Source organism: Corvus brachyrhynchos, unplaced genomic scaffold (assembly GCF_000691975.1).
Source record: "Corvus brachyrhynchos isolate BGI_N302 unplaced genomic scaffold, ASM69197v1 scaffold53, whole genome shotgun sequence".
Classification (NCBI taxonomy): domain Eukaryota; kingdom Metazoa; phylum Chordata; class Aves; order Passeriformes; family Corvidae; genus Corvus; species Corvus brachyrhynchos.
In genome coordinates, this window is record NW_008237681.1 from 5,691,043 (window position 1) to 5,709,630 (window position 18,588).

The 18,588-nt window shown below is 36.3% G+C and overlaps 1 protein-coding gene across 5 annotated transcripts in view; it reads left to right on the plus strand.

The window, feature by feature from the left end:
- TBC1D5 (TBC1 domain family member 5) overlaps nucleotides 1–18,588 on the plus strand; it is a 318,296-nt gene that overhangs the window by 189,460 nt on the left and 110,248 nt on the right. For all 5 annotated transcript variants that reach the window (XM_017732138.1, XM_017732139.1, XM_017732137.1 and 2 more), the window contains 3 exons: nucleotides 1,026–1,076; nucleotides 1,170–1,239; nucleotides 6,367–6,539. In XM_017732138.1, coding sequence (XP_017587627.1) covers nucleotides 1,026–1,076; nucleotides 1,170–1,239; nucleotides 6,367–6,539 — 294 coding nt within the window. The remainder of the gene's footprint in view (nucleotides 1–1,025; nucleotides 1,077–1,169; nucleotides 1,240–6,366; nucleotides 6,540–18,588) is intronic.

The window sequence follows — 18,588 nt, forward strand, 5'->3', positions numbered from 1 at the left end:
AATTGTTGAGATTGGTATTTCTTTCATCACCTGCAGTGTTGTAGCTGCGATATCCAACTATTCTTTGCCTTTGTAGTAACATTATGTTAAGCTATTGAGCCTCCATTTCTTTCAAAAGTGTTTATGTGTGTATGCACGCAGTCATATTCATACATATAAAATATGTCATCACACATGATTGTCTGCTTTTATTCTTGCCCCATATGTAAGGCTTTTGTTTTTATTAAAAAAAAATAAATAAATTAGTTTCATTCTTGTGATATTTAGGACATTCCATTTGGTTTTTTTTCACTCTGTTCTGGAGTCCATCTGTGAATAAAAACCAATTTAATTGTGTGTGCAATATAATATAACCTCTGTAGGTACCTCTCCATGTGACTGCCCAAAGGTGGTTAAGCATTAAGATGATTATTTACAAGTGTGTGTTTTTATTCAATGTCTGTCCTTAGATATCCTAAAATGACCTAGAAGATGCTCTTCAGTGCTAAGTAACTTAAAATAACCATGTGTTATGTACAGCATTCTGTTCCATCCCCACTGAAAAAGTAGAGCTAAGCAGCAAAGTAGATGGAAAAGAGGTGCTGTCACTGATTAATTGCTGTTAAAGTACAATAAAAATACAGGCTATTAAAACAAAATAAATTAATGTTTTGATACTGCATATTTGACCAGTAACCATTTTTTTTTTTTTTTTGTTTGGGACAAACAGTGATAGATTGTGCAGCAATCAATTATTCTAGATCAAGCATATTCAAATAATACATTGTGACATTCAGTAATTTGTTATTTGGAATAATTAGATGGTTACTTCATTGTAGTACAGACAAGGCAGCTAATTTGTTTTTGATCTTTATAAAAAGGAAAGACTTCATTTGTTCAATGGAGTTGCTCTTTTTAATTAAAAAGGCTAGTTTTCTCATTTGCACTTTATATGAAACTTGGCTTATAAATACATAATAGTACATGCAGAATGCTGACCAAAAATAAACATTCACATTTGGATTGTTCACTGTTGCCTTTTTCAGCGAGGAAATGAAAGTTCTTTTGAATCCTGAATATCTGGAACATGATGCCTAGTAAGTTTTAACAAGTTTCTTTACATTTAATTTGCTCTTATTTGTAATTGACACCATTATTTAACACCAAGATTCTGGGTTGTTCCCTTTCAGTGCGATGTTCACACGTCTTATGAAAACAGCAGAGCACTGGTTTTCAACTTTTGAACATGACAGTCAGAAGGTAAATATTGCTTTAAAATCTACTTGTGTTTTTAAGCAAATGTGATTTTAATATGATTCATGTTACTTAAAGCTAATTAGACATCTATTAACTTGGTTAAAGCAGTCTCAAACAAGTTTACAATCTTTAAAGGTTCTTCAGAATCTGGTCAGAAGCACTTGTGGAGTGTCCTCCTATCTGTTGAAAGATCACTTGATAATCAAAAGCCAAGTGTGCAAGCACAGATTTTTCTGTATATAAGTGATGTTCTTGCATAGCATTTGAAAGACTGCCTGTCATAGGCACTTCTGTGTCCAAAACCTGTGCAAATGTCATGTTAAATAAAAGTCTGTAGGTAAAGTATTAAGCTTTGAATTATTTTCAGCTGTTTACAATACAGACAATTTGCTGTGAAACTGAAACTTTAACCATAGACTATCTATCAAAGGTCAGGGTGTATCTTTCCCTGGCATAATCACTCCATTTCGTTCATTTTTTTCCTCATAACCTCGGGATATTCAAACAGAGGGAATGTCTGTGCCTTCAGATCTCTTGTGTATCTGTACGGACCCCACTGAATTTAGTATGTTGCTGCTTTCATAAAGCTTTTGCAGTGTCCTGAGTTTAGTTCTGCAGAACTCTCCTTTGCAAGGACCTTCTAGAGACCTTGCCTAAATCGTGCATGGCAGGAAGAACAATTCTCTCAGTCAGTTGCTCAAGATTTCCTTTGACTATTTCTTTTCCTTTCTCTTTCCATCTTTAAGTTTCCCTTTTTTTATTTGTGTGATGGAGGGTATGTATGGAGGCTCTAGCAAAATATTATTAATGGTATTATGGGTATTGCTGAGACTTTCAGTGTATTATATCCTAAAAGATTTGGCCTCCAAACTTAGTTTCATCTTGATTCACTCCAGCATTTTTTGCATAGACCATGGGGACAATATCTAGAGTTAACAAAAAATTAATGAGAATTTGGTTGGTTCTGGATGTCCATATGTGTGCACCAAAACCTATAGTTGCAAACTGTAATTAGGGAGTACTAGTTTGAATGGTGGTTTTGTCAGTCTAATGAAGAAAAAGTTGTTCACCCAAGACTCATTTAAAAGCATCTATTTTCTTTAAGTATTTAAAGTATTGTATATTTTATCAGATATGGAGCATTGACATCTTGGCCTAAGTTATCTACAGTTAAAAATTACTTGGATTTTTGTATAATTTCAGTAGCTAGGGATAAAGCATATGAGATACAAATTTTACTACATTGGCACTTTTATTTCAATAACAAGGCTGTGAGATATGTTTCTCTGAGTGTAGCTTTTCAAAATTCAGTGTATTCAAATGTATTTGTTCCAATTTCTGTGACAGAGGTGGTAAAGTCTGAGACTGAATGTTATTCCAGGAAATAACTAGGTCTGCTTACAGACTTGCAGTACTTGGGTAGAAGGTGAAAGTTTACATTGCCCTTTCCAGTCCTTTCATGGCATAAAAAATTAACAATGCAAAGAGAATGGATTAATATCTAGTTGTTTGTTCTTGTTCTTTGCAAACATGTATAATCTTTAATAATCCTTTCTTGTACATATGCCTTTTACAGTCATGACTTTGAGGGTTAGCTACATAATAAAGTGTGAATCTTCACAAAGGAAGCAATGAAAGCATGTGCTCTGAGAGACGTGTTACATTTTACAGCCTCTAACAGTTGTTTCCATTACTCCCAATTGCCATTAGAGGAGCTGCTCCAGCTACTCCATTCCCTAGTGGTTAATGAGAGAAATCTGTCTGCAGTTCATACTTGTACTATGTCCTAGCCTCTCTCTCCTGCTGTAGCATTTGTTTCCTAAATGCATGAATATATAAGTTGTATTAGTATCGACTACCAGCCATGCCAGTTCATGTTGTGGTACGTAATGTTTTGTGACAGAACTTGGTGACTCTTCCTAATATTTAGCTTAAGTTTTCAGCGGCATTTCACTGGTATTCATATTTAAACTGCTTTTAGGGGTGAATCTGGTGCTCTCCTATAAACAAATAGCACATTCTGAGCCATCCCTCATTTTGTCTTTTTGTTGTGAACCACATCCTTTTAGGATTGACCATTTGTATTTCACGTTAGTAATAGATGACTAAACACATGCACTCAAATATTTTTGCAAGAATTAAAAGCTGACAAAAAGAAAATGGGTATTTTCTCTCACATGGCAAATAATTATATAGTGAGTATGAGCAGGGGCACAGTATTGGTTGGCCACTTGGCTTTAGGCACAGGCACTGTGAGTCATTCCTAGTTAAACATTTTGGCGGCTTGGTTTTATTAGCTTATTTGAGCATCTTTCTGTTTGGGCTGTTTGTTTCACACCAGCTATGTGATTTTTGGAGCAATTTCAGCTGACTAGAGGTATTGTCATTTTCTCAACCAAATTGCATGAGAGGAGACAACAGACATGACTTTGTTGTGCTCTAGTCATCCACCAAGCTTCTTGGTGGAGTAGACGGAATCAGGAGGCATGGACAGGCAAGGCTTTGTTACTGGCTGCAGCTGCTTCCTCACAGATTCTGTCATGCCTTGAAGATTTCTGTTAATAGGGTTAATTTCTGAGATGCTGATAAACTGCATTTTGATGGATACCATTTACTTATCTCGTGCTTTTAGAAATGGCAAGCCAGCACGTACTATTGGATGCACTTAGCCATGTTTGATAGTCAGTCAGTCTGACAGTCAGCAATGTGTCAGTGCTGCATTATGCCAAGGTGCACAAATGCTGCAAGTGGCAAATAACTCCAATTTTGGCACAGAGGAAGCTTGCATTAGTTTTGATATTCACAATCTTTCCACGCTTGAGCCAGGGTTTAATAATCTGTCTTCTAATTTTGTAAAGATGGCTTGAAACCCACAGACAACTAATGGTGTAAAGACTGAACTGAGTAATAGCTAGTCTTTTCACATTACAAGTTCAAATAAGCAGAGGGATTCTGATGCTGAGCTTTCCATATAAGGTTTTATGCCTATAATAAAGAAAAGCTTAAAAACACAGGTCTTTTGAATCATCAGTTATGAATGCATGAAGTGGTCAAGCTGAAGTTAAAGTCAACTTGAATAAACCACAATAAAGTTCATACCCCAGATGCATGCCAAATGATAGAACATGCACAGTCTACAAATACATAGAGTTACAGACTTTTATGATTGGTTTCAAAGATAAATTCATATGTTTATGAAAAAAATTAATATAATGACATTTAACATTAAGGCAATGTTACCATATCATGCTTTAAGAGTGGTTTTATGTATAGAAGAAGATTAGTAGATACCTATTTTCAATATTTTGCATTCTAGCATGTGACCAAGAAAATAGTGAAATGGGTCTGAAATGATAGGAAATAGCCATACAGTGAAGAAATAAAATTCAGGGTAGAAAGTACGCTGCTCAACTTGGTAAGAAAGAAGTTAACAGAATAATTTAAAAAATAAGTAGGAGAAATATCCTTTCTCAATGTACCTGCAGCTGTGAAGAGCCTTGGTATTTAACTAAGTGACAGCATTGCTTATTAGCCTCTAAGACACTAGATGTTTTATTTCAAATTTTTTTTTGTTAGACTAGCAAAGATTTTGAATAAATGCATGCCATGTCAGTGAGCTTTATTTGACGATCTGAGGGAGCTTTTTTCAAGTGATTTGCTAGAGTATCTTAAATGAATATGTCTTGGTACCACAATATCATCGTTAAATTACCACACTATAATAGACAGATCAGTCCCTTTGCTGCAACTTCCATAGCAAAGCAACAATTAAGCAGATTTTAAGATACAGTTTATAATAGTTCAGGTCCTTAAATAGAAATATATAGAAATCACTGCTCAACATCCTACCATATCTTCTGCAGTACAGAAATCAAACCATTAAGAAAAGGTACTTCAAGCAAAGAAGATCAACATAAAAAAGATACTTTTTGGTAGACATTATTAAATGTTCACTGCCCATTTGATTATTGAACCATGGGATTTTGAAATAACCATAGGAAACTACCTTGGGAACAGCTTATACAATGAAAACAAACTTTCTTTGTTATTGATTGTTAAAAATAATGCTCTTTTCACGATATTGAAACAAGTGAATTTGTATTTTAACAATGTAAAATGCAATGAAGTCTCCTGAAATGATTAACCCTTTGATCTGGATAATGCTTCTCTATTAATATAGTGAGCAAAAGTGTAGAAAAACAGCAACTGTTTTTCAAACTGAAGCTTTTGGGTCAGAGGTCATGATGACAGATTGTAGCAAAGTCATTGCAAAATTCTTCTCTTCTTACTGTTCCAATTTTCTCTGTTTTATAACCTTAACAATGTTCCTAACAGATTAATTCTCTGTTTCCCTGTCCCCCTATCTTCCTCTTGATAGTTTTGACTTGTCCTTTTTTATTTCTCATTCTCCTTTTTACATGTTTCCTATTTGGTGCAGTTCATTACTTGCTGCATTTTTTTCTGGCATTCTGTCTCTTTTTCAATATTTAACTCTTTTGCAAGAAGAACAAATTTAAAGCAGTACTATTTTCAAGGATGCTAATACTCCACTGGTTTTCACTTGATGTGTGTTGTGTTGTAGATCATGGCATAGTTTGCACAGCCCTCAGGTCCAACCAACTGCTGTCTCATTGTTCTATTTCTTTTTTCCTTTAAAAGTTTCTGATGCATTATCAAAGATGTGTAGGTTTTAAGGTGCAGCCACCAGATTTTCTGAGCAAGGGAAGCCTGTTTAGAAAGGATTGTTTGAAAGTAAGTTACTTCCTATTTGGTATGCAATTTATTGTCCTCTGAGGGCATGTATTCTCTACTGAGTTACCATTCATCTGCTTTATTCTGGACTGACTCAGGCTGCTGATATTAAAGCTAAAATAAAGCTGTCAACACTTTGTCAGAGCATGAAAAGTAAAGCATGCACGTAAAAATTGATGTGCAGAATGACGGGCACTCCTTGGCACTCCTGGGAAGGGGAATCCCACAGTATCTTCTGCAGAAGTGGATACTTGAGATTCCTCTTCTGCTATAAAAGAAATTAGTTTATTTGGAAGCCAGTGTTTACAACAAACGAAATCCCTTTAGACAAAAAGGCTTCATGGGTTCTTTTATTCACCCTGTTTTCTGTATCTACAGGAGAAAGACGTGATGATAACACCTATGCCCTTTGCAAGGCCACAGGACTTGGGGCCATCCATAGCTATTGTAGCAAAAGTAAATCAAATTCAGGATCATCTGCTGAAGAAACATGATATTGAGCTGTACATGCATCTGAACCGACTGGAAATTGCTCCACAGATTTATGGACTGTAAGTCTTTGCAAAGCATTATTTAATTTAATTCCTTGGGGATTTTGTTTCACTCTATTAGGAAATTTTTGCCTTTAAATTTTGGATTAGAGGAATAGGACTAGAAAGAAGTACTTATCTCTTAGAATTTATTTGTTTTACAGCATTATAGGAAATGCCACCCTACTGTTGTAGTTGTGACAGTGGCATTTCCAGTGCAGATAATGTCCATTCAGCTACATATTAGAGAAGATGATGAAGACTCCTGTACTTACTGCATCAAGTACAGAGTCTACTTGGAGTTTTCCTATAAGAACACATGGGATAATAGGACACAAAAAACTGCTAGCATTGAGTGGTTTGTTCACTTAATTTTATCACCAGTCTAGTATCAGTGAACTTTTCCCTATTGTGTTATGGGGTTTTGGGTGCTGATAATACAGGGGGAGCAGAGGGGCATGTTAAAAGTGAAGGCAAGGGTGTAATAAATTGCCTGTGTACAGAGTCAGCCCCATGAAGCTGCTTCATATCTACTCGGCTGGTTGTATATTGTATACCCCCATTCCAGGGGGGCTTATGGGGCCAGATGTGGCTTTGGTTGTGGCCTTATCCATGTATTTGTGCAGCACTGATTTCTAACCATTTATAGCTGCTGTAGTCAGTCTGGGTCAACACAGAGTGTGCAATTTGTGTGAACCATGAATAATGGTGAATTGACTGTGGTTTTGAAGAAGAATTTTGCCTTCATTGTCTGGAATTCTAGACATTTGATTCATTTTGATCATTCCTTAAGGAGTTGTCAAGCCATATGTGCAGTTGCAGGGACAGAAAAAAGACACTTTTTTTTAAACTATTTTTTACAGTGATTTAAAGTAAGATTGCCTCTGCCTTAAATGAAAAAAAAAGTAAAGGTGTGAACTTCCAAATGCAATTGTGGATTGTAACAACTCAATAGAAAATAGAGAAAGGGAAGGAAAAGGTGACTGTGTAAATGTCAGGCCATAACTGCAATACTTAACACTAAAGTCTAATTTGATGTTACTGTAAAATGAAAAAATGCTGCAATGTAATATGCTCTCAAGAGAAGAGTTGAACTACTTATTAATAACTTATATTAGGAAGATAAATGTAATTCTACAAAACTTACTTAAATATATTTTATAGGTATGGGTTACCTACAGGGGAGGAAAAATAAGCCAAGGAAACTCAAGGTATTAAAAGTACAAAGAGGACAGATTTTCCTATTAGAAGATTTTTTGCATCGTGTATTTTCTTAATATCTTCACAAGTCTGGAAAAGAAAGCAAGCATCCCTAATAAACTTCAGGGGTAGTAATGAATAAGTAGGCTGTATAAAGATGAAGGAAAACAAAAATAAATTGTTTCATTTATGAAGATTTATGAAAACTAAGAGAGAATAAAATAAGTTAAACTTCAGAAATTTGCAAACAGATATTTTGGGGCAAAAATAATTTGTAATGTAGGTATTAGTGTCAGTTTCAGATTTTGCCTTTCAGTAAGAGAAATAATTGGAAGAAAAAATTATACTTTAGCTCTAAACATAATATTATAATAACAGAAGAACAATGCAGTCTGGTGTGGCATAAATAGAACTGAATCTGAATAAAGAAATTTACAGTTAAGAGAATGAATTATGAGAGAGAGCTTCAGGCTGACTATCAGGAAAACCTTACTAACAGGGAGCTGTTAGACTGTAAAATAATATATCAAAGTTAACAAAGGAAAAACCATCAGAATGTTTTAAAAACAGGCTTTGAAAAGCTCTCAGAAATGGATGATATCATACAGACAGAGTCTGCATTGGCAGAAGAGGAAAGTAGGTTACCTGTGAGGTCATATCCTGCTCTGATTTCTGATTTGATATGGACAGGAGAAAAAGAAAGGGAAAGGAGCGTGACTGTGTTGTATTTTTCTCACCTTTAATGATGTCTGAACTCTCCAGACTAGTAATTTCCAGTAGTGAACCAGCTGACAGTCGGAGATGCTGCATCTTTTCCTGTATTTAATATTTCTTGAACTAGCAACAGCATTTCTTTAAACAGCTCAGGTTATCAATAATTGCTTAACCTAACCGAAGTGCAGAATTCATCTGAGTTTTTTGTTGAAGTTTATTGTTTTGCTGAAGATTTATCGACAATAAGTGTTCATCTGTCAGCCTTGATACCACTCAAAAATATACAAATGGTAGAAGAAAGACTGGGAACTTTGCTCAAAAGATATTATGGCATTCCTAGAGAAAAGGCCTGTATTTAGTAGCAGTCTACTCTAACCTGTACAAGTTACAAAGTTCACTTATTTTAAAATACAACATTTTATACTTTGCATCCTTCTATAACCTTCTGGGGTAAGGCAGAAACAATTATTTGCATTTTCATACAGTTGATTCCATCATTTGATGTTTTCAAATGCTTCTTTTTATTTTTCAAACACTAGCAAGACTTGTTCTGCTGGCAGGTCAGGTACCCTAGCTGTTTGTACATTTCCATGTTCAGAAACTGTCCCTTACAATAGAATGTGGTTATACACTTCCTGAAATTATGTTTACCTGCTTACAAGACCAAGTTTAACAGGCATTTCACTGTACGACTCGTTAGTTTTGGTTGCTGTCCAGTTTTGAAATTTTAATCCAAAGCAGTAGATTGCCTTCTCTTCCAAAGCGCAGCAGTGAACAGACTTCGCATTCCCTGGTTGTCTCATTCCATTGCTGATTGGGAAGAGAACCCAGTTAGGTACAGCAAGGTAGACTGGGTCCTGGCTATGCCATACTTCCATGCTCTGGAAGTTCAAGTTGGTGTCACAGACAGCAGCAGCCTTAGCACAGGAATTTCTGTGTCTGGAAATTTTAAGACTTCACTGTCATTCACTTGCAGTCAGCCACTGCTTGTCCCTGTGATTATTATTCAGCTGCTATTAATATCAGCTGAAATGGAACCAGCAATACAGAGATAAAGGTTTTGTGCCTTATCTTTCTTTCTTTGCCATGTCTCTAGCCTGGACCCCAAGATAATGTTTTGCAAAATAACATTGTTTCACTCACCTGGTAGTACTGTGTATAGTCTAACCAAACTATAATAATTATCTAATTATATCTAATTTTGTACTTTGTAAAGTCAAGTACAAGAATGGTTTGAAAATAAAATGGAATTGATTACATTAATAGTTCAGTGACATGCTTTCCTGATAATAAACCTTTCTCTAAATAAAAAGAAAAAATTGCTAGGATTGAACATAAAGATTGGATGTTCCGAAGGGTTGACAGATTGAATATTCAGTTTAATTTTAAAATTAGATGAGTTAACAATGATTAATGGCCTAGATTAATTGGTACTCTGATGTTAATTTTTTTGACCCTTACATCTAATTCATGTTAAAGTACAAAATAATTATTGCAAAACGATACTGCATCTTCTGTAGTGGCCAGTGTTTGCAGGGACAAATTAAGCAGGTTAGGCTCTCAGCTTGAAAAAGGACAGGGTTTGAGGAAAGTCTTCATATACCTGTATTATATGATATTTTCTTCCATTTAAAGAAATTTGTAGTAGGCAACTTCTTTTACATTTCACTGAAAAGATGAATCCGTTGGAAAGGTCCCGCATAATGTCATTATTACCACTTTATTTTATGTACTGAGGGTGAATTATATTGCACCAAATTAATTTCTCATGGAACTCCATGCAATAAGTACAGCCAGATCATGTGAATATATATGATGCAGTTGTATAGAAATAATACACAGGAAGATAATGACAAGGCGTAAGGATAAAAAGCTTTATTTAAGAACAAAAATTAAATGTTGGCATAAACTCACCAGCTTCTGCATCATAACACTGATGGCAGTATTATAGTGGTAAAGCAAACTCCTCCTAAGCACATATCCAACAGACAATAAAGCACATGCAGAAGTGAGCGTAAATATTTCATGGTGGTTTTAGCTCAGTACAAAAAGGGCCTCTCAGAACATTGAGCAGCGATGACTCTGCCTCCCGCTGCCGCTCTGCGCTGCAGCCATCGATCAGAGACGCTGCCTACTGCGGCTCGAGAGGCGCTCAGCCCTGTAGCCTGGTACCACCATGGCACTTCAGGAGGAAGCCTACCACAGGAAGCAAAGAAATGAAAAACAAAAGAGAAGGGTGCAAACTAAGTTGCAGGGGATCTAGGCACGAGTGTAGATTTGAAGGTAGCATTGGAAAGGTTATGTTATGGTAAAGTCAACAGCAGATGTGCTGTTCCACTATTACTGTTCTTACTTGCTTTGCTGTGAGCACTGCTGTGGGGCATCCACCTGTTTTAGTTCCTTGCCCGTGCCATTATGGTACCAAGCAGTATTCTTTTGCGTAATTAGATTGGTCTCTGGAGGGAGAATTTAAAGGATTTTACCTGTGTAGTAAAGGAACATAAATCATATTCATTGTATCCGAAAAAAATTAAAATCCCACCAGTTATCAGAATAAGAAATCTTTATGATCTACGGAAAAAGTAGAACAAAGATCAGTCTTGCTAAGGAGAACTTTTCAGACCATCCAGGATGCCTGAGTTTATTTTTGATTCTCACACTAAAAGAAAATGAGATAATATATGACATGGTCCAAACCCATTACATTTCCTCTGTAGCTTTTAATCCAGTGTCATCAATCAATTGGGCAGCAATTACAATGAAAGCAACTTTGAGCTATTGTGCACGTAGTAGAGGAACCACCAAAATCTGGCCTTGCTATTAAAAGGCAAGTATCTGGCAGCGAGTATCTAGAAATGGGTAAGACTAAGCAAATACAAAGTCTTTCTGAACAAAGCAATAATTCTCATTTGAATGTCCAGGACCAAATTAATCATGAATTTAGTATCTGGAATTGCTGTTGATTTCCAGTATTTATTTCCTGTTTGAATTAAACAAAGCATTATATGTAAAATTGATTTTAACAGACTATAAATCACAGCTGGTCTGTCAGTAGAGGGCTTGTTGAGGATTTAGTCCCAGATGACCAGGCCTTTCTAAAAGAGGTTAGTGTCTGCTGTTGGTCCCACAAATTACTAGATACAGTCTACTGGATTTTTAGATAGAGCTTTTGGGGGCTGACTCAGGTATCCGAAGGCATTACTATGAATTCTATCTTGCGTAGTGAAAAAAGTACTGTAAGAGGAAACCTTTCTAAGTTAGGAGACAGAAGGAAACACCTCTGAAGCTACTTTAGAAAGCTACCATGTGTTTTGATGGAGACAGGGATTGCCTCCGCTACTGCTGACGTACCGGTTGACTGTGATGGTTTACTAATTCAAATTACTACCTCTTTGCAAATAAATGAGGACAATTCTTGAAGATCAGGGTAGGTATCTTACCTCAGGCAGCAAGCAGATCCTGCTTAACTCTAAAAGCTGCTTTTCTTCTGTTTCGAAGTAAGGCTACTCACCCTTTCATGATCTTAAATGGTAGATATCTGTTCATTATTGTTGGGTTTCTCAGAAAGCTTTCTAGTTCATTGATTAAAAAAATGTATATTTCATTTTGTGCTGCTTCTTGTTGTGTATTAGGTTGAAAATTACAGTATGACAAACTTGCGACTTTATCCTTTTTCCCAACTGTCTTAAATAGTATTTTAGTCTTACCTCTGACTTTTAAGATTTTAACATGTAAATAATGTAAAAGACCACTCTATAAACAGAATGAAGGATTGGTTGAGGTGTCAAAAGTGTTTGTCAGAGTTTTACTCTCCTGCTGCATAATTATGTGCTGAGCTGATAATGAGTAGTACTGGATGTCTGTGAGGATGGAATGCAGATTTGTCATTTTGTTGCTCCTTGATGCAGGTGATGTGCTTCCCATATGAAGTACAGGGAGTTGTCTTTATCTGGGAAGGAAACAAGCAAGAAAGCTTCCATTTTGACTTTTGTCACATACCCTAAAAAGAAAAAAAGCTGGTAGTATTAAACATAAATAGGCTTAGATTCCACTGGATTTGAAAAGAATTAGTGTCTTCTTAAACCTGTGATGAATTTAATAGGACTATAGACAGGTGTTGGGAAGGCTGTCTTTGTCTTTTTATTTTTTACTTATGTAGACAGTAGCTGTTGACTATAAAATCAGAACAATGTATGGAGAAGTTCTACTCCAGTAAGGAATTTAAGGTACCATATATCAAGTATTTACTTCCCCTTTGCTTTCTTTATACTTAAATCACATCAGCTGTTCAGGTTAACTACGTACTGTTTAATTTAGTGCATCATGTTGTTTCTTTCCATGACAAGGAACTTAGTCTAGAAAACTCATCTTGGAAATTGGTACAGAAAAGGCAGTAAGTAGGTCAAGTAACTGTTGCCAAAAGTAATGATCTCAGCATATGCCTAAAAAATGAAACTGTGCTAACATGCCCATGCTGACATGGTGTTAGGAGGCAAAATACAGCACTTTGGACTTAAGCATTTGCAAGTAGCCCGGACATTTCCTGTAGCATCCAGTCCTGTGGATAATTCATGTTTTGGTTAACCAGTGCTTCATCCTCACTTCTTATTCTTACCGAGTCTATATGAATCAAGTTAGTATGGGCATGCAATCACATGTGACTAGCAAGTCCTTAATTTTCCTGTGAAGACATACCTTTAGAAATGATAATGAAGTATTGAAGAGAACCATGTGCACCATCCAGCAAGGAAAGATCATCCTGTCATCAGTCCTTAAGATAAAAGTCAATATCCAAAGGTAGTCTGAAGATTAATACAAACAGTTGTTCACCCTCAAAATCTTTTGCATCACCTTGATGCACTTAAGAAAGAGCCACACAAAGAGGACCCTCTGCTAGAATCCAACAAGAGCAATAGCAAGATGTAGTAAACACAATTTAATGTTTAAATTGTAAAATTTAGAAGTCATACACAACTGGGATCTAGTGGGTAATGCAGCTAAAAAAATTTTGTTTGAAATTTTCAAACAGATTAGCATGAAGTACTTAAATGTGTAATGTTGGCTTGTTGGAAGCAGAGGTAACCCTCATTTTAAAAAACCTAAGTTTTTAATACTTAGTCATTATTCCATGTCAGAACAAAGTAGGCCATTTTGGATTTTTATAGATGGGGAGAAGGATGACAAGGAATTGCATTTGGAAAAAAAGCAATAATTAGTGAACTGCCTTAAGGTGTGGGATGTCAACTTTAGGGATAGCAGAGTCTTCAGTCTGAGTCTCCCGTGGCCTAGGAGGACATGTTAATCATCTGGCTCTTCAGGGTCATTTTCATTTGAGTTCTTCATTTTAGCAGAAAATTATATCCTGAAACCACAATTCATCACTAATGAAAATGTTGTTGAAAATTAGTGAAATAGTAATTCTGTAGGAATATGGCCAGTCTGCATTTTCTCTAAAAGCATCTGATTGCCCAGTAGAATGCAGTTAATTGGGAAAATGAAAGGCAGTATAGCGTCAGCATTGGGAAGAATGCTTCCTTTTTGGGTTTTCTCCCCACCAAAGTAGTAATTCACCAGGTAGTCAAGACACTCTGCTGCCACTTCAGATACCAAGACTAGTTCTTGGGTAGCCACTTCTACCCGTATGGACAGTGCTCTTCCTGCCCTTCCGTCTAACCAGATGTTACAGACTGAGGTGAGGGGTTTGGGTGACGGAGGGGAAAAGGGTGGGAATCCTACGGACCACCTATATAATTCCCCTTACATGTTCTGAATTTTCTCTGGCAGTTGTTTGATTGGGAGTTCTTGAGTTGTAGCTTGAAAGCTACATGACAGTGTTGGAAGTCCATGCAGCAGTAAAAGATCCTGCCCTGAAAATAATGCAACAGTCTGTCCTAATTTTTAAAATGGATGAGCTGGATAGTAGTTCTCCATGACCTTGTGAACCTCTTTCCAACATCTTTTTAGAGTCGTAGAAGCCTCATCAATTAAAAAAAAAAATCTTGTTCCAAATAGGTGCATGCCTTGAGTATCTTTTCTGGTTCTGATGTGGTTTTGAGCAAGAATTTTTAAAAGTATCCTATGAAATATTAAAGCAAGCCATCCATATCCGAAGAATAAAATCCATTAACACAGGTCACAGGAATAGCTTGCTCAAGAGTAGTGCTGTTAATTAGGATTGCACAATTTTGTGTAACTTTTGCATATTGTATGAATTCACAATATTTTAGTCTAGGTAAAGCATGAGAAGTGATGTCAGAGAAACATTTCTAAGAATAGAATTATTTCACCAAACTAATGCTGTAAAAATGGGGAGAATATTTCATCACACCCTGTACTGAACGTAATAGCAAGAGGCCCCAAAGGGTTAAGTTACGTAACTTAGCAGGAAGACTTCACAGATTTTGGCAAGAAGAGCAAATCTGTGCACAGCATTGCAAAATAGAATTGTCTAGTGAAAAAGAACAAAAGGAGACAGGAGTAGGAGCTGGTTTCCAATATGTGTTTTGAAATCAATGAACAAGTCGTACCCGAATCTTTACAGAAAGCCAAGGGTGCTGCCCTTCTGTATTCTTCCTCTGAAAACACTCTTAGCATAGCATTTGCAGCTTGGTATTGACTGCCAGTGATGACTCCCTTGAATTTCCAGATAGCACTGTTTCTAAGGCAAAAAGGCGGTGGATGCGCCTAGACTTTGTTATTCACTATGGAATGTATTGATGGCAGAACAGCAATTCTTCCCGAATGTCAGAGAAGCAAAATGGCATCACCCACTATAGCATCAGCTTGAGAAGTCCATGAGAGAGCATTGCCTTTCATAGACCTTTATACTGTCATCTGTCACTTTTAATGATCTGCTTTTCTTTACTTCTTGTCACCTTATTTGTAATTAGGACCATGGTTAGCATACTTCCTTTGATTACCTTTTATACTGTTTTTTGTCTGAGAAAGTGTCCAATACAGTGATCTTTGAATGCCACAGAAGCATTGGTATTGAGAAAGTGGAGAGAAAAGAAATTTCATCTTTCCTGGTTTTTAAGTTCCCAATATAATATAATGCAGAAAATAAGAGATAATGAAACTCCTGCAGCTTCTGACTGCTGGTACTCCTACCAATAATGCTACCAGGTTTTTATTCACAGAAGTGGAGAAGTTAGTAAAAAATATTTTCATACTTTGGATAAATCTATACACATACCCACATGTGCAGTGTAGCAGCAGAACTGCACGTTGTATGTTATGAAATTTGTTGCATAACATGTTGTATGTTATGAAATACCGTTACAGTGTTTAAATCAAGATTCCACAGATCTAAACAAAGTCTTTAGTTGTTTACAGCATACATCAGTGACTGTTGTGTGAGCTGTTAGTCTAAGCTTGGACCTTGCAGTTTATTCTATTTCTAACAAGTACATGTAGGAAGGACATGCAGAATCAGTAATATAGGGTTTAGGGGTTTTTTTACTAATGGAAATACAGTTAGGTAGAAATATATGGGACATCTTGAATCAAGGAATTCTCATTGTCTTAATTATCTAAGAGAGAAATCACAAAAGAGTAACGTCAAAAGAAGAAAATAGTCCTCACAGAAAATTTACAACATAATAATATGCTTAGTATCTAGAAACTGTATTAATGATGACACAGTTATATTTGTATAGACTGAGCAGTAGAAAAGATAATGGCATCTTTGACTTCAGCAATTCATATATTAGTGTTAATGGTTTGACATGCTACTTACTGAAAAATTGTTTAAAAGAATTGAAATATATTTAATTCTCCTTTTTCTTATTTCAATAATTGTAATCAGAAAAACCTTTTTAATGGTGTAATCCCAAATCCAGCTGAAGTATGTAGTTATACATCCTGCTTTAATGTACATCTGAGCTCTGGGGCTCTCATGCTGAAACACATTCCCTGATTTATCTTCTGTCTAAACTATTTCTTACATTATGACTCTGTGCTGCAGCCTTTGATATTCCCTGTGACATCATGAGACAGCTGTGTTACATTGTGTTTAAGCAGTACTAAACCTTTAAACTTTAAACGAATATTTTTCTTCTCAGAGGTATAAATAGAATATGTAATAAGCATCTGTGGGATATGCAATTAATGTCACTTGTGAGGAAAGGCCTTCATGATGCACTTGGGTTTTGGCACTCTTAAATTATGAGCTCTTTACTACACTCATGGGATAAATTCCATATCCCCCAGATGCTTATTATGTATCTTCCATCTCCCTTAATTCCTATTAGCTGGATTAGTAGTTGTTGTGATGTTGAGGTTTATGGTAATTTAACTGGGGTGGTTCTCAGTGATCAATAAATAAACTTCAAAAGTTTTAGTAATTTTTATTTTCTAGCTATTCCAGTGTGTGTAGCTGTAACAGTTTACATTAAGTGCTAGTTGGATATACCAAAAACTTTAGTCATCTGTACACACTGGTCTATCCATTTCCTAAATTTCAAAAAAACAAAAAAATTTATAAAAGCAAAAGATGTCAATAGCAAATGATGACCCGAATTGCAATGTTGTGGTGTGACTAATATTACCTTCAGCACCCACAAATGTTAAAAAAAATAGTTTATATAGAGAATAAATATTTTTTGCTAAATGACGATATTATTAATGTTCTAGTCACAGTCATTATCTGGAGAGATTGTCAAACTGGTACAGAATGGCCTAGATTAGTTGTCAACTCAGGAGCAAATAAGATTTTTAAAAGACTCAATAAAGTCCAGTGATTAATTGCTATATATTCTGATTCATGCCTATCCCATTTTATCTAATTTAATAAAAGTCTAAAATGATGATTAATCCTTTCGCATCAGCAGTTGCTGGTACATCCATTACATGTCCAATCTGAATTCCTCTGCCAAGGAGTTAACTACTATTTTGAACTTGGTGTGAAAAATATCATTATAAATTTCATTAACCTGATCATCAAATTTAAAAAAGTCAACTCGTAAAATCCATTACTACATATCACGCATCGAAGATTAAAAACTGGTCCTTAGTGGGCAGGAATAGCCAGGATTTAATTCCCACAGCATATGTTTAAAGCGCTCATATGACATTATTGTATCTGTAATTATCAGAATTTTATGTTTATTAACCCAAGTGAATTAAGAATCTTGTTTTGCGAAGAATTTAGCATGCATGTTAAATTGACCATTAATTCAGAGCTTATCAATGTATATGTACTTACCACATATGCAAAGATACTTGTTTAGCATATTTTAGCTTTTAGAGAATTTGCCTTCCTTTAATTTTTCCTTCTCAGACAGAATAATTTACTTCTTCAGTGCTTCCAGTTGGCTGTCTTGGTGTGGATCCCCATGGATGACAATGATATAAATCTTACTTCAAGTAGTCCTTCTGTTGGAAACTTGGAGTATTTCATGTTAGCACTATGTCTCAACCATAACTATGTCTTCCTCTACACTAAGATGGCTTTTTCCCATCCATGGTTAGATGCGAGAGACACCCCTCCATGCTGTATGGTAATCGTGCCTCAGCCCAGAAATATCCACAAAGCCTCATAGCCTTGCAGATATGGGGTGGGTTTGTCACTTACTTTTGTGAAGGTTGCTCAAGTTGGAAATTCACTAAATGCATGAAAAATATGCAGCCAGAGAGCTCAGAAAAGCTGAATTCCCCCATCTGCTTGGGGGATTTGGACTGGGGTTGCAGTGACTCCACAGCCACCATCTGAACCTCATCCTTGCTGGGGCAAGGCATAGAGTGCCAGCAGTTACCTTAGGAAACGTCAGCCCCGACCTGGCCAGCGCCCCAGCAAGCCCCACCTAAGCTCTGCCCAAGGGGTAAATGCTTTTAGAGTAGTGTATAGAATGCACCACAGGAAAAAACAGAAAGTGGTTGGGACAGACAGCTGTTCTCTGGGTTGTTTTTCACTCCTGGCTGCAAGCTGTGGACCCATTGTTGGCTCCCGGCAGAGGGATGAAAGTCACATGGTTTGAGAAAATAGGAACTGTCGGGGTTTTGCCAAACCAAAACCATCACTATTTTATTATTTCATTTTATTTTCTTATTGGAACAAATGTGAAAGTGCACCTCCCTTCTGAAAGAGGTTTCTGCCTGCAGGATCTGCTTGTGCTGCAGCTGTAAAATGGAGGCACGGCAGGGGGGGGGTGGGGGG